Below are 21,292 nucleotides of genomic sequence, written 5' to 3' on the forward strand. Positions count from 1 at the left end.
TGGTCATAGATTTATACCATATATCTATGGTCATCATAATATATATATATCGTATACTATATATATGATTTAATCTGTGGTCGTACCCCTGCTATAGATAATAGGTGATAATAGATATTTGTCCGTGGTATACGGTTAGCTGCAGGAGACCATATACCGAGCTTATCAGTTATCTGTGGTATAAACTATAATATAAACAAAATTATTTTGTATTCAAAATGCTCTGAAATGCAATAAATCTTTATATTCGTAATTTCGTATTCGTATTATTTTTCTCATTTTTTATTGAATTTGTTAATTTTCTAAAACGGCGCGAACGACAACGGTACCTACTGCAGATTTAATCATCATGCCCCGGCTCAAGAAGAGATCATTAGAAACCAAAGCTAGGATATCGCGAATGAAACGAGCCGAGAAGCGAAGAGAACAAATTTTGATTTTAAAAACTCAAGCCGAAGAAATGGAAATTTTATGGTATGAACCATCATAATAACATTTATTATTTGTTTAGTTATCTTTAAAATGTAAGCATTACAACCCACTAAATTGCTTACAAACCAAGAATGTATTTGAATACGTAGTATACGTATTAGTTGACTTAATATTGGAATTATTAAATATATTAATATCCGAGTAAAATTTGAATTTAGTATAAATAAGACCTAGTATTTAGTTCAATCTTACTCATTGATAAATTATTAACTTTAGGTGTAATCGTGAATGGCTAGCTAACGGCTACCTTATAATATAGGTAGCAATTACGCCAATACATTATTGATTAAAAATGATTTAAAAAATGTTAAAACTAAAACAAAAAAACAGTTTATATATCCCGTTTGTTTATAATAATATATGATATAGTGTAATATACTAATATGATTACCATACTTAAATAATCATAAATATCAAATGTCCAACAAATCGACCATTTAATAAGTTGAAATACCCTATGTTTAAACAATGATAAATTAGTATAAAATATATTTTATGTTATGCCTAACATATTGATTATGTATTTAGTCGTGGCATAAGAAGTGAAGGAGCTCTTGTACCACCAATCAGACAAACCGCGTCAATATTTAAACAGCCCGTTACTGTTCATAAGAACCAGGAAGGAAAAGTTAAAGCAGACTTCAAACACGGTAGACAAGAAAAGCCTAGACAAGTAAATCAGTTTATTTATTGATTTGTGGACCTATCATAATATAATATGATCTATCTGTTGTAGGTATTTTGGGAGAAAAGACTTGAAGGTATTCGAGCATCAGAAAAAGATGGTTATGAATTAGGTACCAGATGGACTGGTCTATTGCGACCAGCTGGTCCTCATGTTAGTGATGATACTCTATTGCAGAGTGTAGCTACTGCTTTACACGTATGCGCTATGCCAGTGACTGGGCAACCTCCGATGCGATCTCATTATGATAAAGAAATTGTATATCGGATTCCAGATCAACCACTTGTCCAGGTATGGTATTATATTAAAATAATAATCAGTTTAAATATTTTGTTGCAAAAATTAATATAATATATTTATATTTGTATATTGATAAAAACATTATTACCTTTTTTAGGAGGTGAGTGTAACCGTCGAAGACATCAAAAGTCAAGAAGAACGTGTTATAGCAGCCAGAAAACGACTTCAAGAAATTATGGTAAAAATCAAATAACGTTTTTGTACTTGTTGAAAATAACAAATTAGTACTTTTTTTCTCACTTTTTTAATTTTTATCTTTTATGACTTAATTAATATTAATAACAACATGCAAATATATTGATATTTTTTTCTTTGATTTCATCATATTGTTTATGTCTTATTTAAAACTTTTTGGCCTGTAACTACTCAACTTAATAATTATAACATGACTTAAGTATATTAATTGTTGGCATATAATGAGTACTCAAAATACTCATGCAGTCTTCCAGATATGCATACATACAAAATAGTAACTACTTTTAGTTACAATATTTACAATATAAAAATAAAAAGAACTTAAGTTAATAACTGATTGTGGATAACGACTCTCTTAAAATGAGTATTATTATTTTTGCACCCATAAAATTAAACTTATAGTTAAAACACATACAATCAATTGGATACTGCATAAGTATTATGTACTTACAAGTGACAAACTACCTATTAAATGTATTAAATAACAGAATTTTAATACAAAGGGGCACAGTGTTGTAAAAACCACACATGAAACTTGAGGTTCTGAACAATTTTATGTTATTAATTAATGTAAAAAAATGATTAATTTTTTTAAATTAAAAATGATTTACATAAATAATGTGTACTATTAACAATATTTTGTTTTAAATAACAATATTCCAAAAATTAATCCTAAACGTGTAAGCAGCTTGTATTATATTTAATCTTTCTGTTATTGTAATAATGGCAGAGAAATATATTTTGAAATCATAAGTTGCTGAATCATAATGATTAATGGTTTTTGATCCAAAACGTCATTGGAAAAAGTCAAACCCTTTAAATTACCAGATTTTGATAATTTTAATTGTATTTTAGAGAGAGAGGTTAACTTCTTACAAGTCACATTGGACTTCAATTTTCAAATTTTGAACTTTATAAGCTATAATTAACTTCTGATTATTTCCAAATTTAAGTATTTTAAAATATATATTTTTAGCTTTCTTATATAATATATATAATAAAAATCTGAATCCTATGTAAACTTGAAAAATTCTTCCGTTTTCAAATATATCTAGAACAAACTTATGTTTAGTATCGACTTCCGTGTATAGCTTAATTCACATAGAACAAGAACAAACTTGTAAAATAAATACTAAAATACACAAGTAATTATTCAAGACTGCTAATCCTAAAACTAGGAAAATGTATTTGTTTTGAAATATATAACTTACACTATTTTTATTGAACTCAATTTATTAAAATCATTTCAAGTTGTAAAGAATAAGTAATTTTAACTATTGTCTAACTACATACATTACTACTAAGTACTAACCTAACTACAGAAATATTATTAATTTTCGAAAAATTTTTTTGAAGAATTCATTTTTATTATAAGTTCATATTGAATTGATTTGTGAACTAAGAAAGCAGCTTATTGTTAATTTTCAAATACCAGCTTTTATATCTATATGTTTCCCAAAAATTAGTTAATCTAGTGGATAGCCACTTTAGGTCCATTTCACATGGACGCATACCATACGCATCCATGTGAAACGGCCATAAGAGGACACCCATCAACATTATCTTACAGATGTACAAAAACTTTGCAATCAGCAGGGCTAATATTGTGTTGTTGTTAAGTAAAGTTAATTGAGTATTGACCGTTTAAATATACTATCAAACTCAAAGTTAAGAATATAACCTATGTTTTTACATTGATTTTTTTATATAATTTTAATTTTTTCAAACATTTTTAAATACTGTAATATTATATTATTACACCTAAATTAATAAATATATTTGGAAACTCATAATTATTTAAAAATTGAAATATCACATATGTACTATTGTACTAACGTGGATAATATTCTTTACTTTCTGTTGGTTAGTTACTCTAATATTGAAATTAACAATAGAAAATTGAAATTTTCCATGTTGTACTACTTGTACGCGTTAATAAGACTGTGGCCATTGGCACAACTTGGGAAATTGTGCACCCCCAAAAAATAAAAGCCTTTCTATTATATTTTGATTATTTTGAAGTAAAAATTATCAATAAATACAAAAAATGTTGTATTATATATGTACCTTATAGTGCAAAATTTCTCAACCTATGGTATGCAAAGAAAATCTCCCTTTATAATAAAAATGGAATGGATCGTTATTCACATTAAATATTCTTTAGTTTATTTGATATTAATAATAATATAAATAATAATTGTACATATATTATTTTATTACATAAAATACATATTTTGTTATCATTTTGATTTTTGACATTTTGTAGTTTCTAATAAAATAGAAATTCCATATTTGTAAAATAATGTATACATTTTTGATAAGCAATAAAAAGATTATTTGGTTAAGTGGTACATACAAATGTTCAAACTGTGTAGGTGGTACGTGGATATAAAAATATTAAGAACCACTGGTAATTCAGTGGCACAAGCAGAATTTTTTCAAAGGTGTCAGGTGTCCTTAATTGTTAAAACAGACATTTTAACTAAAGAAAAAAATCTATCTTATTATTGACTCGAGGAGAGTTAAGACTTTGGATCCGGAGATCCCCCTACCTAGAAATTTAAATAAATATAATTTACTGGACAAAAAAATCATAGTAAAATATTTATTTTCTTACCTAATCTGTCACTGCTTCACTCATATTAGTATATTGTACATGGCAGGTAGGTACAAATATTGATTATAAAAATACTAGTATTTATAATCAATGGTACTACATAAATATACATTTAAAATAATTGTTAATATATTATATACAGTTACAGTGTTAACTGTTAAGGGTCTGGTAATTCTTCACAATTTGTGCACCTCCAAAAATATTGGTCTGTATGTGCATATAACGGCAGCAACACATGTGGGTGTGGCGTCCTCTTTATAACTTTTCGTCCTAACTCATAGGGCAAGCAAATTTCTAATTACGCCATTGATAAAGCTTTGACACAAGTACATGACTGATTTTGTTGTAGATTTGCAATATACCCACTGTCGGTCTGATTCAGCCACCCGGCAATAGTCAAATGGGAAAATGTATAATTAAATTGTGAGGGGCATTTAAAATTCTTTTTGACTATCAACATCTGGTTTATATTGTGTACATCATTCAAATATGTTCTTAAAAACTTTGTGCACACAAGTTAGTATGAACAAGTATTTTAAAAACTTAACATTTTAAAACTAAATTTTGATCTTTGATAGGCAACAATATCTGTAACATGTATTTCGTCTGTTTGTTGGAGAAGATATCATTGAACTTATAAACAAAGATGAAAATATTATTATATAGGAATATATTAATATATATGATCTTCCAGCAATAAATTAAAAAACTAGGATTTTTATAATGATTTATAATTTATTTAATTTGTGATTTGTATTGTTTCTAATTTCTGTGTACATAAATTGTTTATAGAAAGTATGTTGATCTGCCATTGTTTTACGTAAAGCATTGCTAGTTATATTCAATTTATTTTTAATAATTTTATAATAACATAATTTTAATCAATTATTTTTTTTATTAAAAACAAAATTATTTTATTGTAATTAGATGGCAGATCAATTTTTTTAAAGTTTGTATGGGGCGTCATCATGTATGGGTCTCATTAAAAATTACTGTGCCGGGGGCCCAATAATAAGCCACGTCGCCACTGAATATATCTATGGGGAAAGAGTCAAGTAAACTGTTTTTCTTATAAGTTTATTTAGTTGGCAACAGCCAACAACGGAAAAAAATGTTTAAATAAAAGACGTCGCCCGTAGCTGGTAATTACTAATTACTGTTTATAAAGTAGGTAGGTATATATTTAAATTTTAGGTTCCTATTTACGGGGCCCGTGGCAGTGACATGCACGGGGTCCTATCCTGCAGTTTATGAACCCACAGGTTATTGTGTTCATGACATATTGTGCGTATTCTTTGTAGACAATATACTAAAAACGTTTTACCTACCTGTGGTATGTCCATTGCCCAACACACATAATATAATATATTATTATTATACATTTTATAGTGCTCGACGGATACTGCATTACTGCTTTTGTATTATTCTATTCTGATGTTATCAATAGTACCTATTATAATATAATATAATTTTACATTATTTAATACTGCCGTGGCCGTACTGTTGTCTACTTGTCCGTTATGTACTTATATACTTATATGGTCATGCAAAACAATCTTCAACACGCGACTGCGGATTATTCGTTATAGCTACTATAACAGCATTGTCCACTACTTGAAGAAATTACTGCACACACCGTGAGACATCTTTATTATACATTTATATATTATAATCTATATGTATAAACCGATAATAAATTATAATTTTTCCTCACCCGTAAACATTTACTTTGGCATCTACCCACTAAGAAACCTCTATTGGCTCTAGCTCTATAATACAGTTAACTTGCGATATAACAAATTTCAAGGAACTGAGATAAAAGTTCGATATACCTATTGGCTATCAAAAGTTCATTACACCGCAAGAGCATGCACCAACAAAATTCGATATAAGGATCAAAATAACATATAAATCAACCCACTATAAAGTCTATAGTCACCATGTAGAGAAGATATCTTCTCTACGTCGTATCTATATAATACATATTTATCATTTTGTTCAATCGTTTATCAGTTATGGGCTTATGGCATAAGTATTTGCGGTCAGGAATATTATTAAATTTGTATTATTGAAGCCCATGTATTATGCATTCTTAAATTGTATGTTAGAAATATTCTATTTAGCTTAATGTAGCAAAGATGAATCACTCATATAATACCAGTTATAAAGAAAATGTCAATTTTTGAGTACTAATACATTTAAAAAAACAACTTGGACTTAATAGCTCCAAATCTGCTGCTGCTTGCTACCCAAATATGTAGGCAACTTATCAATACCTATTTATAACTTAAACATAATAATACATTTATTTGAGTCATTTCTAATAAAACTAGATTTAAAAAAAAAAAAATACTTGATGTGAAAATAATAATATGAAAGAAAGTTATTAATTATTACCTACCCATACGGCTATACCTATTTAATAAGTTTTAATAACATTTTCGTTTGCTAAAATTTTTTGGAAAATATCACCTATTAATTATTACTAGTTACTAGTATAGGTACATTATAAAACTTTAGTACCTATTGTGCTAACTAAAACTTAGGTATATACCCCAACACAAGCATTATGTTTAAAAGGTAGTTATAAACAAAAAAAAATGTCCACCAGAAAGTCAAATTAAATTTTTATAAGCATTTGATATTCAATTTTTTACAACATGGGATCTTCACTAAATTTATCATGGAGCGATTTTCTTATATTTTTTTAATTCAAAAACGAATAACTGCAAAATACTTAAAATGTTAATTTTTTTTTTTATTGAACTTAAGCCCGGCGACTAAGGCCATTAGCTGTTGTAGGGGTTATGAACTGTGATAGGGGTAAGGTTGGTACGGTAGGTTGTTTTTTACGATTGTTTTTACGGTTGTTACGGTAGGTAGCAAACACGTGTATGTGTGACAAGGTTTTTAACTACTTTGAACCCGGGTGGTCAGTGGTCATCCATCCGGGAGCTAGTAGCTGTGGCCGTTACTTCTGCGACTGGTAGCAGCCAACACGCCACGTCAAGCCACTTAAAATGTTTAAATTTACACCATAATATGTTTATTTTATTATTTTCTATACTTGATAATATTTTCAAAATATTTTGAATCGTTTCGAGTTGTTTACGGACATTTTTAATTTTTAAAATTATGTTTGTCTATAAATATGAATATAATTTTATTCGTTGATTAAAATGCTTGAACATATAATACAAGGCTCCTCACACATTGTTATAATATCAATTTAAAAATATAAAAAATACATTGGCCAGATTATTTTTGTATAAGCATTTAAAGTTCAAATTTTGGCAAAATTTATCAAATTGAAAATGTACAAATTATTTTGCAGTAAAAAATGTATAAAATGTTCAATTTTTATAGCTAAGGATTAAACATTTAAAATAAGGTTCCACGTAAGTATTTCATCGTGTAACCAAAAAATCTAAAAAATATATAGATAAACTCAGTTTTTTTAAAGTTTTTTGAAATTCAAGTTTGGATGAAATTAGATATTTAAACGAAGAAACAAGATTTTACTTTTGTGTTATAATTTTAAAATATTATTCGTGGGTGCTTGAAACTTCTAAAATATATTATTATTAAATACAAAAAAATAACTTACCGGCTATTAATAACAATAATATAAAATATCCTTGTCTGACAAACCGTCCCCGCTCAGAATCGTTTTTTGTATACTTATTCAATGATATATAATTGTTATATAATGTTATATAATTTAATTCAAATTTAACACCATCCATTACACTCATTATTGATTTTAGTGACCCACTTGTAACCTACTTTACAGCAGAGCGACACCCACTTACTTACCCACTTTTCGTTATTGTATAACAAAATTATTTTGCTCAAATGGCACAAAAAATAAAAAAGTTAAATATTTCGGAACATTTTTAACCCTATGGTTTAAATTTTTAAGAAATAAAACATCTTAATAATAGTAACAAAAAAAAACACAATAAACTATAATATAGTGATTGCGAGGTGGATGCAGACGCAAACTGCAAAAGCCACTGGTCTCCTCTATACGTTCTCACGGGCCACGGCCTGTCCCGGACGAATGCTGTCACTCGCGAATGACGTCCATCATGACGGTGGACAAGGCCCGACCACGACGGCCGCAAGAGCGACGAGACTGTTGACGGCGAGCAGCTAGTCAGCGATGTCGTGTGCGTCGACTATACGCAGGTGCTGAAGACGACTGTTGTGACCATGGTTAAATTCATTGTCGTGACGACGACAAAAAGCACAGGGCGAGCGAAGACTGCAGTGTATTGGTGCTGAAGAAGCAGCGGCGACCGGCGGGATGGCCACTAGGCGATTTAGGACGATAACCGACTGACCGCACCGTGGTCCTGATACGCTCCGTGATTTTCGCCCTGGCTTCCCAACTAGGACGATAAGATTGCCACTGGGCGAAAAAGGGAGAGACGTTGTCGCAGAGGTTGTGAATGCCGTAGCTAGTGTGCATATTATGCTGGAAACCGACGAAGCTAAATCAGTACTGACTCCTTCCGAGACGTCTGGGATAACCAGGCGAGGCGCAGTACTGATCGGTGATGTAGAGTAAGAGGAAGATTGGAAAACTGGACATGTTGAATGATCCGGGAGCACCCCGGTAACGACCAAATCTTTACGCTGGAGACAGGGTGCATCATCGCCGCCCCGCGGAGAAGCGTGAAACGCCTGTTACTGTGGAGTTGCTGAAAAAAATATCGCCTTCAGTATTTTCAGTAATTACCGAAAATACCGTATAACCGGTAATACCGGTAATTACCGGTAGTAAACAAATACCGGATGCCGGTATCAAAATTGTAAATACCGCCTGCCCTACACGAGACCATCTGGCGGCTCGGCTTCTTCGGTCGCCCTTGCAGGAGTAACGGGCGCGTGTCCACGGCGGCTAGCGGTACCGACACGCGCAACGGCGCCGCCTCGGTGGTACCACGACGATGACTGCGTGAACGACAGCGACGGAGACTGCAAAGCATGACGGGTGAGCGATAGAGCTAAGCTACTGATAAAGTGCTCTTCCAAGCCTCTTCCCACCGTCCCACGTTAGCCGTCGGTTAGTCTACGTATTCTTCAGCTGAGAGGGAGAGAAAACTTTCGGATTTCATTTCTCTAGGCAGCAACTCCATATAGTAACAGGTGTTCCATGCTTCTCCTCTTGGCGGCGACGATGCGCCTCTGCCATCGACGAAGATTTGCTCGTTACCGGGCTGTTTCTGGATCATTCAACCCGTCCAATTTTCTATCATCGCTCTTTTCTGGATTTCTCTCAGCCGCCAAGTCTTCCTCGTACTCCACGTTGCCGATCAGTATACTGCGCCTTGCCCGGTTTTTCCAGACGTCTCGGAGGGCGTCAGTACTGATTTATGTGGCCGGTTAATAGCATGCATACTATACGGCATTCACCGGTCGTCGCAACAGTCGTCTTAAGCTTATTTATCAAAATTTAAGTCAAAACACGACAATATTACATAATATACATTTTCATTTTAATTTAGCAATAAGTACATTCAGACATTCAGTATTCACATATATATATATATACGTGGTAAGATCATATTATAGATCATATATTATGTATACAATTCAAGAGTCAATATAATATTGTATTATTAAATACCCTATAACACATTTATTACGTCGCATGGTCATTTAATTTTTTTTTTTTAAATCAAATTTTTTTTAGTATTCGCTTGCGCTATTACCCAGTCAATAGCGTTTATCCAGATTTAAAATGCTATAGAAAACACACTTTTGTCAATGTCGTGTCTATTATACTTAAGACGGAGATCTGATTTTGCCATTTATTATATTTATTGAGCCATGAACTAATAGTGATAATATACATAAAGCATATTATTAGGTACATGATACGTCATAATCGTCAGACAAACTTCGTAATAGCAAGCTATATTTATTTTTATATACTTTTCGTAGAGTTATTAATTATTGTATAGACTAGCGGACGTGTACCTATATCTCATCTTAATAAAAACTAAAAATTGTAAAATTTCGTTACATCATGTTATTTTCAAGGGAAATACAGTTTCATTCGTTGTATCGAGATTTTTGTTATATCGATCTTCATTATATTGCGAGCTGTATATAATTATAATTTATATTTTATATATAATATTATACTATATAAAAGAGAAAAACACGAATCTATATCATGTCGTTCGACAGCATTAACAGGGTTTTATTGAATGTATTTCTATACAACGTTTTGAATAGTACCTACCTACTATTTATAATTATAATTATTTCATTAAAAATAAATCTCTGCTCAAGTTTAACATCAGTTTTCTGAGCCTTATACCTTCGGGTATACGCATTGTTACATGTATTAAGTATTAATAAAATATATATTAAAGTAGTCATTGCAGGAAAACGGACAAAATCTCTCTGTATTTTTACTAAGTAGGACAAAATCTTCAAATTCACGGTTAGATTATCATGAACCACAAACCACTATTTTTTTTTAAAAACTACTAACATTTTTGAAAATTTCTTTTTTATATAATCATTTCAAATCATCTAAAAATAACATTTAACTTAAAAAAGTTGAGCAATATCGGTTTCCTGTTCATTAGGAATCGTGTGGGTCACTGTAATGAATGTGTTAAATTTTAGTTCAATAATATCATATCTTTGTATACAAATTCAGAGAGAAGACGGTCTATCAAACTATATATTAATTGATATTAATTGATATATTTTATGATATCATTGCTAATAAAGTAATTTATTTTTCTATTAGTAATACAGTACGTTGAATTTATTTTTGCCAAATACATTGAGTTTGAAAATAATTGGATATAATATACCTACTTTAAAATATATTTTACGAGGATATATTCTTTTTAATAAACGTCAGGTGGAGTCAGGTGGAGTCATTTGCCCATGCCGCCTCCCCCACAATACCATAAAGCACTATGTTTTTTGTTTTTTTTAATACATCAGTGACACCACTAAACAGTTATAACTTATAAGCCTTCATAGTAAAAAAATCAAAGAACTTGTATTGCTTTAAAACTCAAAATATGATGAAAGACACAAAATAAAAAAGGTGGGTAAGTGGATGTCGCTTTGCTTTACAGTAGGTTACAAGTGGGTCACTGTAATGGATGGTGTTTGAATTTGAATTCAATGATATAATATCATTCTATAAGAAAAACGATTCTGAACGAAAACGGCCAGTCAGCCTATGATAATATCAAGTATATTTGATGATATTATTGTGAATAAAGAAATTTATATATTTACTTATTTACGTGGAACCTTGTTATAAATTTTCAATCCTTAGCTACAAAAGTTGAACATTTTATAAATTTTTAATTACAAAATAATTATTACATTTTAAATTTGATAAATTTTGTATAAATTTGAACTTTAAATGCTTATAAAAAAAAATATGACTATGTATTATCAGGAGCCTTATATTAAATTTTCACGCTTTTTTACCTAACAAATAAAATTTTATTGATATTTATAAAAAAAAAAAAAAATTAAAAATTAAAAAATGTAGACAAACTTATGGACAATCTTGTAATCTTAGATTGAAAAAGAAAAATTTATATGAATACTCAACTCAAAATAATTTGCTAATTTTCGTGATTTTTCCGTATTTTGTCAAGATTAAATGCTAATAAATAAAAATTGTGACTAAGGATTTTTAATTTTTTTCATCTGCCTTTGAAACAATAACCTAGGAGCCTTCTATTAAATTTTCAAGCTTTTTTAACCAACAAATAAAATTTTATTGATATTTATAGAAAAAAAAACTAAAAAAAATGGAAACTGAAAATGTCCGTAAACAGCTCAAAATAAGTCAAAATATTTGGAAAATGTTATGGTGTATAGAAAATGCTTATATAAACATTCAGTCAATATTTCATGTATTTACGGTCGTTTGTTTTAAAGTTACACCAAAAACCAAAATCGATTTTCTCGAAAACAGATTTTGCGTAAAAATTCGCGTTTTTTCTTAATTTTTACTTTTGACCTCCCAAAGTACCAACTAGATTCACTTTCCTATCAGAAAAGTTACTGTTGAAGAAAATCCAAGCATTTTTACTGTCCTAAAAGGTGATGACAGACACAAAAAAAAAACTAAAAAAAAAAACACACATCATTGTAAAATCAATACATTCATCGCTTCGCTCAGAATCTAAAATGGCGATGAACATGATTCATGAATCGCCCTGTATATAATAAAAAACGTTTAACATAGTATCATTAAATTACGAATTGTAAATGAACATCTGTACAAGTATATTGTATATAATCGACAACCGTGTAATACAAATTAATAATTATACAGATGACCGCTGTGGATGGTATATCGTATAATATGATATAATTATATAATACTATATTATACTACCCATAACCCACGCAGTATAGCTATCAGCATGGTATCAGCTAATTATAATTGATGACAAATTGTAAAAACAAATATCATGAGGACACTAAACCCGTATTTGTTGGGTCTTACAAGACCTGCCGTCTAATTTAGAGTCAATATCTAATAAGTAACAACATTATGTCATTAATCATTATAATATGTGTTTGAGTGTGTTTTTTTTTACGTCAAACTTCAGACGCCCATAAAAATATTTGTGTAATAACACTCAACTTTTTTTTAATAATTCTTGTCAGTTTTCAATTTTTTTAGTTTTTTTTTCTATAAATATCAATAAAATTTTATCTGTTGAGTAAAAAAGCTTGAAAATTTAATAGAAGGCTCCTAGGTTATTGTTTCAAAGGCAGATGAAAAAAATTAAAAATCCTTAGTCACAGTTTTTAATTATAAGCATTTAAAGTTCAAATTTTGACAAAATACGGAAAAATCACGAAAAATAGCAAATTATTTTGATGAGAATTCATAAAAATTTTTCTTTTTAAATCTAAGATTTGAAAATGTAATATAAGATTACTCATAAGTTTGTCTACCTTTATCGAAAAAAAAATGTCTAGAAGAAACTTAAATTAAATTTTTATGAGCGTCTGAAATTTATATTTTTACAACATTTGATATTTACTCGATTTCTCATGTAACAATTTTCTTATTTTATTGTAATTAAAAAACGAATGACTGTAGATACTTGAAAATTTCACTGAATGTTTATATTAGCATTTTCTATACACCATAAAATGTTGAAAATATTTTGACTCTTTTTGAGCTGTTTACGGACATTGTCAGTTTTCAATTTTTTTAGTTTTTTTTTCTATAAATATCAATAAATTTTTATTTGTTGGGTAAAAAAGCATGAAAATTTAATATAAGGCTCCTGATATATCGTTCTAATAGCAGTTGAAAAATATTAAAAATACATAGGCACAATTTTTTTTTATAAGCATTTAAAGTTCAAATTTTGACAACATTTATCAAATTTATAATTTATTAATTATTTTGTAGTTAAAAATTTATAAATTTTTAACTTTTATGGCTAAGGATTGAAAATTTAAAACAAGGCTCCACGTAAATAGGTTATATATAAATTACTTTATTCACAATAATATCATCAAATATACTTGGTAAAATCATAGGCTGACTGACCGTTTTCGCTCAGAATCGTTTTTCTTATACAATGATATTATATCATTGAATTCAAATTTAACACCATCCATTACAGTGACCCACTTGTAACCTACCGTACAGCAGAGCGACATCCACTTATCCACCTTTTTGTTTTATGAATTACAACAAAATAACAAAATATATTTTGTCGATAACTGGTTTTGCGTAAAAATGTCGTACTCCCGTATTTTTTCCCAAATTATAGTACCAACTCCAACCATTTTGCTACCAAAGAAAATATCAAAGTTAAAGTCTGAAAAAGTTTTTCTACTAAAAAAGTGTCTTCAGATACTAAAATGAAAATTGTTTTTATTAGTACCTATATTATTGTCAAATTAATACATCCATCGCTCATTCGCTCCATACAGAATCTAAAATAAAATCAGTTTATTAAAATTATAAGAAGTTTGTTTAATTTTTTTTATTTAAAAAATTTGAATTGAAACTTAACAAATTCAGTAACTAATAAATAATAATTAGGTACAAATTTAATTTTATAAACACCAGTTGTTAACCAGCCATTCTGACACAGGTCTCTGGCCTACTGATTACCAAGGTTCTTACATAACGGTATAACACATATAAGTAATTTAGACACAGCCAGGTAATTAATATAGTCAAAAAGATTCTGGTACCTAGTTATCATATTTTTTATGATATTTGACAATGGCCACATACAGGACCGGTACAGTTTTCCCCAATAGAGTAACCTGGGGTATAATGGCGCATGAGGCAAAATATATTGTAACTATTTATAATTATATTGTGTATAAGTAATTTAATAATTGCTATCTGGTCAAACATTTTTGTTATTAAGATTATGTTATCATAGCCAAACGTGATAAAACATTTTTTTCAGCAGTTGATGAAGTTTTGACAGCAATATGAGGTAAAATATTAATTGTATTCGTCTGATGTAATATTTGGGTAGTATATAAGTAGTAATGTACTAATGTGTACTATATAACAACACGTTAGATGTTGCTTTTATATATATTCGTTTAGTACAAGTAGGTGACTAAACGTCAATACTAGTAAAATATTAATATGATAACTGAATATACTACAATACTGTTTATGCAGAAAATCATATTGGGGTAAAATGGCTTAGTGGATTTTGGGGTAAGAGTGCGCAGTATTTCTTATATGATTATGGATTACCTACTTTTATAAACATTTAAATTGTCTAGCTTAAAATTGAGTGTCTAAAAATGTAATTATATCTACCTATGTATTTATTAATTTATTTAAATTAATAGGTACATTATATCTACGATGTATTAACAAATGATTAAATAATATTATGTAATATTTATGAAATAATTATACTTAAAAAAATTACTTTGGCTTAGTATTTACTACTAATACTGTATTAATTATATATTTATATATTATATCAGGAACTATTATATTATGCAAGCATATTATATATATATATATATTTATAACTTACCATTTGATAAAAATAAAATAGATAACATTATTTTAATAAAATAGATTTTTATGAATTAATTTAGCATATGGTCTATTACCCCATTAGGTGCGCACTTTTATCCAACAATGGGGTAAAAAGACGCATTTGTTATAATTTCTAATTATTTAGAATTTTTGGTATTTGCTTTGGTAAAATCAACTTTTGACCGGAAAATTGAAATCTACGTAATATTTATGATATGAAAACAATATAACAATATTTCTAAAACGTGTATGTTACCACATACCAGCTGTTAAATGTTAGGTGCGCCATTATACCCCAGGTCACTCTACATAGGTATTAGGTATAGTTTGTACTCCTAAAATATATAACTCTCTCGAAAAATAAATAGGTACCAGCTGCGCCACTGACCATGATCACATCATGAAACATATTTTTATTACGATTCTTCCGTCGTTATAATATTCATAATCCATTAGGCACCTACCTATCTGTTAGGACTTATGATAAACGTATAACCATTAACGTTACTCGGTAGACTATACTATATAGTATTTATCAATGGTATAACGATTGAACAATAGGTAGTCGACACACACTCCCATCATACGCGTTGTACACTGGCCATACTATATACTCACTGACAACTATTATTGTACATTAGTAGTTTTGTCAATAACAACAATATTTATTAATGATAATTTATAATATATAGTTCATCGTCGATATGTAATCAACATTTATTCTGATTAATGTGTATTGTCTTGTATGCCGTATGCAAGGACGGACTGGGCCACTGTGCTACTGTGCAATTTCACAGTGGACCGGTGTCATATTATGCTTCCCGGGCTGGTAAAAAATAATCCACCTGGTATAATATTATTATTGTTGACGATTTTTTTAGGACCTCTTTTATTTAGAAGAACTTGGTAGTTGACCAATATGATCCACTCCGCTCAACTAAACTTTAAATACTTAACTATGGGGCCTAACTATTTCAATGCAAAATGCATTATTTTTTAGAAAGTCCCCGGTAATGATTTTCAAGTACAAAATTAGTTTCATACATCAAATAATTTAAAACTTGAACTCTAATTTGGCATTTTTTGAGCAATAATTTTTAGTTAATTTTGTTAATTTTTAATGCACATTTATAGATGATATACATTTTTAGACTAAACTTAATTGGTATCTAAATCAAAACATTTAGTTCCGACCATTCATAATTTATTTATTGTACTATTTATGATTTCGATACATCAGTAACGTCTTTTTCTATCTACAGAACAGTAACGAGTACATACCAATATTGGTCAGTTGGTGTTACATCATAATCGCGTTTATTTCGTTAAGTTTGTATTTTTGTTTACTCGACAATATTTTTAAAACAATTTTTTGGTCATTTTCAAGGACATTATTGCGGTTAAAATTCATTTTTTTACATCATATTTGCTATTTTAGAGAATTTTAGGGCATTTAAATGCAGGCCCGTGGTTATAAACCCATAAAGATTAAACTACTCATCCAAAATTTGATTTTATCATATCGAATTATAAGTATTTAAAAAAATATAATGCTTTAAAATACGAAAAAATTTGTTTCAACTTGAAAATAAGTAAAAAAAAAATATATTATGGCCGTTGCCAATGACCCAATACAACCATCATTAAGATCGGTCACTTCAAGACTCAAGTACAACTAAATAAATTGTTGTAAATAAGTTTACTATGAGTTACCATTAACCATTATCCATTAAATTATTATGTACCTAAGTAAAAATTTTCCATCTATATCTATCACATTTATACTCTAAATATTATTTATGGTTTACAATATATGATTTAAAGTACAATAAAAATAACAAACAAATTAATATTATTAATAATAATATATTTTAATTTTAAAAACATTTATCACCTGTTGATTATAGTGATTGGTGAGTACCTAACCAAAAGTCAAAAATAAAGTTCTAAAAGTTTAGGTTGTTATATTATAGGGCCGATTTTTTTCATTAATAGTGGGCCGATTGTATCATAGTCAGCCCCTGCTGGTATTGGCAATATCTTATCACTGCAATAAATAATAATAGTATAACACATTTATATTATACTATTATATTGTTAAAATTATACCCTGTATAATAACAGCTAATATAAACATTTGTTAAAAATTGAAAGTAAGTATAACAACAGAATATAGAAATCGATTTTGTAGAAAACTGCAGTTTTACGTAAAAATGACAGTTGTTGATCAATTTTTGTTTCTCCCGCTATTATTATTAAGATAAGTACTGGGAATTTTTTACTTATGATCCCCTCAAAGTACCAACTAGATTCACTTTATCCTACTAATATGGCAGTATGCCAAGTGCCAATTGCCAACTGTCAGTATATTAATATATCGAAGTTGAAAATCTAAGCATTTATTCTATACCATAAAAACAGTATCTCCACAGAAACACACGCACAAAATAAAACACACAATTGATTGCGTAAAATCAATACACGCGTTCATCACTTCACTCAGAAGCTAGAACCAACTGAGTATTATCGTCATAAGCTCGTAAATAATTAATAACACCTACGGTGAAACCTCCCCTAACGGAGTAACAAACACCACTAAATATAGCGGACTTTTTTTGGGGAACAAATTTCAAAATTTCCACAAACTGAACCATCTGAATAGACTTGTGTTATTGGTACACCTACGAATAGTGGACAAAATTTCAGTGACCGAGAGTGTCCGGTATTTAGAGGTTTAAATGTATATTAATTATATAATATTGTGGTGGTGATATTAAAACGGTATTTTTTGTACACCGGCGGAAAGTGCAGCGGCGTAACGTTTCCCCGCGACAGTGTTGTTATTATTACTATGTGTATTATATTTTTTTTCGTTTGTTGTGTGTACCTACTTCGGGGGTAAACGAACATCATGCCAATCCCGAGCAATGTCGTGCAAACGCATTTACGCATGTAAAATGTAAATTACATACATTTTTGAAAGGGTGGCGAGCAACGCATATTATTATAATACAATACGCGCATGCATGCATATACCGATTACGTGATGTTCAAAAAATATGAATTATATACCACAAAGTGTAATACATAATATTATAATAGGCGTTTGATTAAAAAGTATGTAATGTAGTATAGGTGCCCGGTCTGAATTAGTACATGTTATTTAACGAATAAGTTGGTAGGTATTATGACGACACGCATATTATATATACACGTACATATATATATATATATAATACAGCGCGGGGATGAATATTATATGTGCGTTGCAGTAGTCGGGGGGGAAACGAATTCGTAAAACTAAATTACCACCCCCTTAATCAATATCTCTACGATATAGGTAATATATTTTATAAAATAATATGTTATGGTACTCCGGTTTTATAATATTACGACGAACGGCACTTTAACGTTTCCTTCAAAAATAAAACTTGAAAGATATGATCATCGGTACCTGTTATAGAAGTTACTGCAGTCGATACTTTTACAGTGGGTGCGACTTATTATAATACGTTTATTGCCATCCAATTTTTTTTTAAGCTACGATTGAATTTCTCGACGATATATTATATGCGAAACAGCGTGTAGCGTCCAACAACATGACGGCATTTGGACAACTATAAATTATAGACAAATACCGAAGTACATTCACATTATACAATATAGCGGTCGACAAAGACGCGAGTGAAGACGACCGGACGACGATAGGTATACGGTATAACGGTCGGAGCGATGAGCACGAGGAGACACGTCTCATTGCGCCGTGTAATTACCATTTACCACGCACCCGTCAGCCATGTTATACCATCGCGATTGACGCCCCTCGTCATAACACCGACACTCGCGAGTTATTTGTCAACAGACACCAGTTGTTGTAGGTACCTATAACCTCCATGTTTTAATATTTTATACTATTTTCGTAAGATCGAAAATGAATAATCGCAATCGGACAACAGCTACGAACCATAGTGCCTATATAATATAATAGTATATTATTATTTATTATATTAATATACATTAAAAAATAATAACGATTAAAATAAAATCGGGTATTTTCATTGATATTTTCACAAAATACTTTTGTTTTAAAATTAAATAGGTACTATACCTACCATTTGTTTTTCGAATTAAATGTAGGTTGACACAAACATTTCTATTATAGTGGTCTACTACTACGCTGGTCCACCACGACGCCTCGCCACCAACATTAAATAAATTATGTATTACCTATGGATATTTCACTCAGTATTTTGTTTCGCCGCCGCACATAATACATCGAATAAACAATAGGAAAATGCGAATATTAAAAAAAATATATATATTAATATTATTCTTCAATATGTAAATGCCTATACATGTAAAAAACGTGTATAAAAAACACCCGTACGGGAATTTCGGGAAAATTAAAAATAATACTATAAGTTTCGATTTTTAATAAATGAAATAAAAAAACCGATAGTGTAAACATACCAATAACGTTGTTAAATTTATTTTTTGTGTCGTGACTATATTATGCGCCTAGATAGTACGGGAGGATCAAAACGCATTAGTTAATTGCGCGGTTCAAAATGTGAAGAGTTAATAATTTATTATATAGCGCCATAATATTACCTATGGGTTTAGATCATACACCGCGTGGACCTAACCTATCCATAGTTGTAACCGTTACACAAAAATACTATATACCGCAGTATGGTGCAATCATGGTACAAAGTATATGCGTACAGACAAGGTTTTTTATAATTTACGACCGTGAATAGCGTGATACACCTATTATGTACACATTTTATTTGAACGAGTGCGGAAGGTAGGTAAACTACGTTTTAGTGAAAACGTTCATTTTTCACAGTAACTCGTCGAAACGTGAAGAAAATAAAAAACCGAATACGATAAAAAAAACCGCACAACATCCCCCAAGAGGGGTAATTGTAACGAAAGTAGAACTGCGGGCATGTAATATATTACAATAAAACGGAAAGTAGGTATAGGAATCAAACTAACAAAAAAAAAAATTCTGGACCGGAAGTTTTTTGTTGGAATTACTATTCTTTCACCCGACACAGCGGTAAATAGAAACTGTCCCAAAAGGCAAAGCAGGTAGTTTCGATATTGAACTGCCATGGATCCGGGATCAGGAGATTCAGTGTTTTTTTTTATATAATTACCTCCTATATTGAATATATACAAAAGACGAACAGACGACGCCACGAAGTCGAATGCCGCCCCACGAGGTTTATTCAATCCAAGTCACAACTACTGACAATCAATTTACAGAGAATTTTAAAATAGCCATAGACGTTTCCCTGGTATCGTTATTCCGGCAATCAGTCGCCAGTGGTGACAGAGAAAACTTAAAACCATATGTAATTTTGAGTGCACAAATGTCGAATTCGGAATAATGTTATACCGTTGTCAACAATAATTGTTATAATATTGGTCTAACAAATGCTGCCTGTACACTTAAACCAATATCTTAATTTTTTTTTTTTTGTAAGCTGAAAACATCTCAAAACTACCAATTTATTAGAATTATATGGTAGTTTTATGAAATAAAAATTGTTAACGATTAACTTGTACAATTGTTTGACTATAACCAGTCTGAAAATCCTACAGATAATTATCATCATTGATACCTAACAACTCGCAAAATAATGAAAGGCGGTGGAAATCTCCCTATCAAATAGGCCAACTATGAAAACCAGCGCTGGATTATTGATAATAATATATAATTGCAAAATATTATTTTTCTAAATACTTTTGAGTTTTGATGAAAAGATAGATCTCAAGATTTCAAGTACTGTACTATCAAATTGACATACATTTTATAATGGTATGATAGCAGTAAAGGAAACAGGAATATATATCTAAAAATAAATAAACATTTTCTTTTTTTTTATATATATATTATAATATATTTTTTATACTGAAAAACAATTATTTAGGATTT

At 29.8% G+C, this 21,292-nt stretch overlaps 1 protein-coding gene across 1 annotated transcript; it reads left to right on the forward strand.

Annotated features, from left to right (window-relative positions):
- The first annotated feature begins 174 nt into the window (after positions 1-174).
- On the forward strand, positions 175-1,798 carry LOC132950782 (methyl-CpG-binding domain protein 2). Its single transcript, XM_061022341.1, has 4 exons — positions 175-474; positions 1,021-1,165; positions 1,229-1,468; positions 1,575-1,798. The coding sequence occupies exons 1-4, from the start codon at positions 350-352 to the stop codon at positions 1,668-1,670; spliced, it is 606 nt and encodes a 201-aa protein (XP_060878324.1). The 5' UTR covers positions 175-349; the 3' UTR covers positions 1,671-1,798.
- Positions 1,799-21,292: the final 19,494 nt, after the last annotated feature.

Source organism: Metopolophium dirhodum, chromosome 8 (assembly GCF_019925205.1).
Source record: "Metopolophium dirhodum isolate CAU chromosome 8, ASM1992520v1, whole genome shotgun sequence".
Taxonomy (NCBI): domain Eukaryota; kingdom Metazoa; phylum Arthropoda; class Insecta; order Hemiptera; family Aphididae; genus Metopolophium; species Metopolophium dirhodum.

Excerpts from the sequence above, each read along its gene's own strand:
- LOC132950782 (XM_061022341.1), top strand. The coding sequence starts at position 350 with ATGCCCCGGCTCAAGAAGAGATCATTAGAAACCAAAGCTAGGATATCG. Across the intron at positions 475-1,020 it reads GAAGAAATGGAAATTTTATG|TCGTGGCATAAGAAGTGAAG; the intron begins GTATGAACCATC and ends TTATGTATTTAG. Across the intron at positions 1,166-1,228 it reads GACAAGAAAAGCCTAGACAA|GTATTTTGGGAGAAAAGACT; the intron begins GTAAATCAGTTT and ends TATCTGTTGTAG.